The 5924-nt window shown below is 37.1% G+C and overlaps 1 protein-coding gene and 1 long non-coding RNA gene across 2 annotated transcripts in view; one reads left to right on the top strand and one right to left on the bottom strand.

Moving 5' to 3' along the window:
- Nucleotides 1–3844, top strand: part of LOC106819519 (phosphopantothenate--cysteine ligase-like) — a 5090-nt gene extending 1246 nt beyond the window's left edge. Inside the window, exons 2-7 of the mRNA XM_014824140.1 lie at nt 1019–1107; nt 1376–1509; nt 1766–1980; nt 2606–2725; nt 3064–3129; nt 3295–3844. Coding sequence (XP_014679626.1) covers nt 1019–1107; nt 1376–1509; nt 1766–1980; nt 2606–2725; nt 3064–3129; nt 3295–3474 — 804 coding nt within the window. The 3' untranslated portion in view covers nt 3475–3844. The remainder of the gene's footprint in view (nt 1–1018; nt 1108–1375; nt 1510–1765; nt 1981–2605; nt 2726–3063; nt 3130–3294) is intronic.
- A 955-nt stretch (nt 3845–4799) lies between these two features.
- On the bottom strand, nt 4800–5620 carry LOC106819520. The gene is made up of 2 exons (XR_001395444.1): nt 5492–5620; nt 4800–5020 (listed from the first exon to the last, which is right to left on the bottom strand). It is a non-coding gene; the product is annotated as an uncharacterized LOC106819520 (long non-coding RNA).
- Between the last annotated feature and the right edge of the window lie 304 nt (nt 5621–5924).

Raw genomic sequence — 5924 nt, 5'->3', positions numbered from 1 at the left:
TCCGGTATATACCGGACCGTACCCAGGGTACGTTCCGGCAGTACCCTGGGGGACATAGACCCTATCAGCGTTACTGATTGTATCATACAATGATATCAAGAGCGTATAAAGAAGGTATAATATAAGCTATCGTAGCGGGGCAGGGGGAGTTGCCCCCTACCTGCCAGAGGAATGTAAACACTGTAACTCGGGCACTGCCATTGGCGATCGAGTTTCCCATGGTCACCTGCCCAGAACACAACCCACAGATGACATTGCGGCCCCAGGCAAAATGGATTAACTACACCCTAACTCTAATGCCTGGCGCACACGTGAGTTATTTTACACAAGTAAAATGACGCATGAGTCATTTTACTTACGTGTGCGGCGGATTTCCGTGATTTTACTCACGTGTGCGGCGGATTTTCGTTGAGTAATTTGACTCGTGCGTCATTTTAATTGAGTAAAATAACTCACGTGTGCACCGGGCTTAAAGATGTACCAACTTGCGTCATTCAGCGTCGAAAGAATTGTTAGTGTTTTAATTAATATCATGTATTAATGGCAACTCGTGTGTTGCACATTAACTAAAACAAGGCGAGAAGTGTGTCTTAGCCAAAGGTAATCACTACTAATGTTGCAAAGTGTCAGAAACCTGGGAATTTCTAAAACTTTTAAGAGGGTTTTGCCAACTTTCAATGGTCTGGAATTTTGGGGGTTTTGGGCAGTTTTAATTTACCATATAAAATAAAATATCTAATTTTGGTCAAGTATATACATTGTGTAAAGCAAAAATATAATGTCCACAGATTATACGCATAACAATACACTACATATGCATTTGACTGAGAAAATTAATGATGCCGCATTGAAATGCCTACACTGATTAGAATTTGGTCATACACATTGCGTGCATCCGTCTATGTTGGCAACTAGGGATCTTTGAAAATCGGCCTAAATCATGATATGATTGTAGAGGCAGCAGGAGTTATGAGATTATGAACCATTATCATGTCGTGGCATTTCTTTTTCTTTTCAGTCTGGTGGTACGACAGTGCCTTTGGAGCATCGGGCTGTACGCTTCATTGATAACTTCAGCACTGGATCAAGAGGGGCAGCATCAGCAGAGTATCCTTGATTAATCAGTTGTTAAGGAGTAATGAGACTTCTTAACCTCTGTTCATATTGGACATTTTGTGAATACATTTAGCAATGGCGATGCATATGATCCAGGAGATATGATCGGTAGTAGATAATAGGGAACTATTATCTTCCCTATTATCTACTACTGATATGATCCTAGCAGAGCAATGCATATTGTTGAAGGAAGAAGGAGCTAGGGTATTTCTAGGAAAAGAATTATTCATGTAGATATTCTTAACTTCATTCTTAACAGGTATTTTTTGGAGGCAGGTTATGCTGTGATATTTTTGCATAGGAAGGAAGCATTGCTTCCATTCTATCGTCATTTCAACTGCTCACAGTTCTTAGAACACCTCGCTGTCAACGATGAAAGGTCGCACGTCTCAGGTTTGCGCTTTAATTCTTATTTATATTATTAGACCTAAATTTAAACATAGGTTAGCTATATGCATTCGTTTTTATATTTTGTTGAAGTTCTATTACCTGTCAACTTTAAAATGCAATGTTGGCATGTCATGGCAGGGCATTATTGTGTTGAATTTAGGAATATAAAGCAATAACTAGTTTAAAGATTGTTTTTTTGGTACCTATAATGCGAGGTGAAAAAAAGGTCTCTGTTGTTAACCTGTAATTTTAATTGCAGTGAAGGACGATGTAGTTCCGAAGCTATTGTCGGTGCTTCTGCGATATCAGGATGTCAGCAACCAGAAGAGATTCCTGATGTTGGAGTTTACGACAGTCACTGATTACCTGTTTCTGCTGAGAGCCGCAGCCGAAGCTGTGCACGTGATCGGTAGAAATGCTATGCTGTATCTGGCTTCAGCAGTGTCAGACTTCTACATTCCATCCACCGAGTTGGTACGTATGAAACGGACATCACTTGTTTTTGGCAGGGCTAACAACCAAACACGTGTAGTATTCAGCATGTTTCACGTTTTTGCTAAGGATGTTCACGAGAACTCAGTCATCTTTTTGAAATATTGCGAACAAGTTCAGGCCAGACATTTGTTGAACAGACAGTATAAGGAAGAAAGGTTTTGGTGTTCACAACATACTGTCGCTCGATTAGCACTGGCAGACAAAGTCAATTGAATACAGTAACTAACTCTAGTAATGTTTTAGTAGGCACATTTAACCATTCGTAAATGCCATATAAAACCTCTAAAGCAAGATGAATGTTTGGGAAAGGTTCGGGTGAAAAAAGCAATAGCCAATGTTGTTTTAATCATTTGACAATCCTTCCCCAGCTGCCAGTAACCAGTAAATTACACTATTGGTATCTCTAATCACAAGATATTAATCTTATCATGAGTCCCCTAGTATTAGTACCCAGAAAAGATAAAGGTTTGCATCAAAACCATATATTTGGAATGAAAAACACGTACAATACAAATAGAGATGGTGATAGTTGGAATTGAAGAAGTCACACAGAAGTCGGAATAGTCTAGGAATATAAATTCTCTTTCTACGTTGTATTTAATAGCCGGAGCACAAAATCCAGTCGTCGGGTAAACCTCTCACCGTAACCCTCCAGGCAGTCCCTAAGATGTTCGGCTTGCTGGTGCAAGACTGGGCACCCGATGCCTTCATTGTATCATTCAAGGTTTGTTTTCTTGTAATTATGCAGTTTCACGTGTAAATGTCAACTTTTAATAAGCTAGTGTAACGCAGTGATGTGGACAAATTCAAAATGTCGTCTGCATCTCAAAGACAGCATTTTATATAGTACAAAATTGCTGTTAAAATCTTCATTTTCATTTTAATGTCAGCAATTGTACCGTAACTAGATATATTATCTTGTTTTGCTTGATTAAATATATTTCTTGTGGTATTAATGGTTGATGCCGTGGTTCTTTGCTCACACTTTTAAGATTGGCACTGCAACTCATTGTTCTGACGTTGCTTTTATATGTCACTGCATATTTCATATGCACCTTTCAGCTGGAAACCAACAAAGAGCTGTTGCTGCAGAAGTCAGAGGGTGCTCTTGATAAATATCAGCATAATGTATGTAACACATTATTCATGATATTCTGCTGTTATACGAGTGTTAACCTCTAACCATGTATTATTAATAGTTGAATTACACTAAGAACGTTGTAGGCAAATATGCCGCATGAAAATCTTTTAGATTTTTTTTTCTAAAACCGCTTCCTGTGTTTCATGTGATAGGTTGTAGTCGGGAACGTCTTGGAGACAAGGAAACGACAAGTCATTATTGTAACAAGTGGTGAAGTTGAAGGAGTGGCAATCAGTAAGGAAGAGTTACATCAAGGTGTAGAGATAGAGCTCAAGCTTGTCGATAATCTTGCTAAGAAACATAGCAGATATTGCAGAGAAACAAAGGAGTAAACTAATCATTAGGCGTACACAGGTACATATCTTTCTATATATTTTTATTCTGATTAGATATGTAACTCATATACAGGGGGATTGCCCTTTGTTTAAGCCGTGGTACCTTTATTGTATTTAATGAGTTTGTTGTGATATTGTGTGTAAAAGTGTTGCTAATGTCAATGTGTATTTCCATGTGTGTGTGTATTTGGTATAGCGCAAGTCATCACACCATCTGCTCTTAATATACACAAATATGTAAAACTTGTCATTAAAAACATCAGAGAAAATCTATTGCTGACCACCTAAATTTGGCTGAGAGGGTCTATGTCTCCCTGGGTACTGCCAGAACGTACCCTGGGTACGATCCGGTATACCGGAACGTACCCTCAGGGCCTGGTAACTATCTGATATGGTTAGGGTTAGGGTTAGGGAGTAGGCATAGGCGACTCCCTAGACTCATTAGATATTATACGATACTTATACTCGGCATATTAGATAGTTACCAGGGTACGTTCCGGCAGTACCCAGGGAGACAGACCCTCTCAGCCTAAATTTGATACCGTTGCAGTTAGAAGTCACTGTATGTTAAATTATTAATATCTCAATATACTTTTATAGTATTGGTTTGCACTGCTGGCTGTTTATTACATGTTCATGGCTCATTGGCTGCACTATTCGGTATGTGAAGGCACAGCACAGATAATGCCAGTAGGTTATTAGTAAAGCTCGTGCATGCATGCTGTCTGATATCAGGAGCGTATAATGACAAATACTCACTCCTGCTGATATTTATGTAAACTGGCAACTGAAAACTGGAGTGCCTACATGGAAACTTTAGCTGCCAGTTTATACCACATAATCCACGAATGCAACTGTGATAGCAATTTTATAGTACTATTTTACAAATATTACAAAATTAATATAGATGTTAGGTCTTATTGTCATTGACGTTTACTTTCACTACCTTGCTGTGATTCATATATGTAATCTGTGATAAATGCAATTACTTTTACATTATCCAATATTTGGAGTGAAATAAATTTGTGACGAGAAACCTATCCACTTTTTGTTTAAATAGGTTTTATGTATTATTACCACGAAAAGTCCCATGTAAATCAATTCTAAACAAAAACTCCCCATGTCAATGCACCATAAAATGACTCTGGACTAACTAATTGTAACTCTATGGTGTGCAAAATACAAATTGTGCATAAGGTTATGATTCACATTATCAAACAGTTGAATGTGTTAGTTGCTTCAACTGAGTGCCACATTGTAAATAATAAATAAATTTGAAAGTCAAATTTTAAAATTTGAAGAAAAAACAGTAATACTTGAGCTAACAATGAAACTATCCATTTTAATTAAGTAACTGTAACAATTAACAAACACGACTATTCATAAAGAGAAATTAAACTCGCTATGTATAAATTATTTAAGTTGTATAGATGCTACTGATGCTATAGACGAACTTGTATCAAGTACAAGTTCAGGAAATTTGTCCTAGTTGTTTATTGGTCTCACTTCTTCCCATCCATGTTTATAGGATCCACAGATGGCTCTGGAAAAGAATAATGAAATTGAAGTGTTATAAAGTATACCAAACATTAGCTTATATCATGTCTCATCATTGTTTTACTAATGTCTACTTTAATTTCACCATTGCCATTTTTAGATAAATTTTTTGGCGATATACATATAGAGATATGTCATGAAATATTTTTACTGCATTGTCACATTGAGACAATCTATTATAATCGGCTTGTCACCTGCCCAGTTGCCATAGAAACTTTCAGAAATAGTTGATCTAATTGTCAGAGAAGAAATCGCAACATTTACTTCGTGCATTGAACAACCTGATAAGTCTAATAAATATTTATTTCAATAAATCATACACATGTAAATTTGGCAAAAAAACTGCTTTGCTGCCCAAACTCAAAATGCCCAAGCTACAGCCACAACTTAACTGACTACTGTATACTATTATACCTATTATACTCCTTACATTGTATGCTTCTATTACGCATTATACCTGTGAATTGAAAAGAGGGGAAATCAGATAGGTTCACTTCTTTGCCATCAGAGTACTGCCTCTTAATTTTCTCCTGTTCATCGTGCATTTCCTTCCCGATTTCTGGAGAAGGGTCGACTAGCCCTCCACCTGCAGTTTAGTATTAGTGATCTTTACCATCTACTAATATTAGTACTCAGTACTGCTAGCAAAAGTCGCCAATCAACTAAAATATACAACACGTTTCCATCCCCCATAAGTAAGAGTTTGAGCACTAGCAGTTCCAGTACAGCTATTACATCTGGTCATTTCAATGTGGACAAATGTTAATTTTTTTTTACATAATGTACGTTATGGTAATGTAATCGGTGATTGTTTGCTCTAGGGTAGTAATAAGTAAAACTATAAACATTTTAAAAGAACATAATTTAAGACAGACTTACTTGCTTTTTGT

Source organism: Priapulus caudatus, unplaced genomic scaffold, assembly GCF_000485595.1.
Source record: "Priapulus caudatus unplaced genomic scaffold, Priapulus_caudatus-5.0.1 Scaffold3599, whole genome shotgun sequence".
Lineage (NCBI taxonomy): Eukaryota > Metazoa > Priapulida > Priapulimorpha > Priapulimorphida > Priapulidae > Priapulus > Priapulus caudatus.
This window is presented reverse-complemented; position numbering and strand designations above follow the sequence as displayed.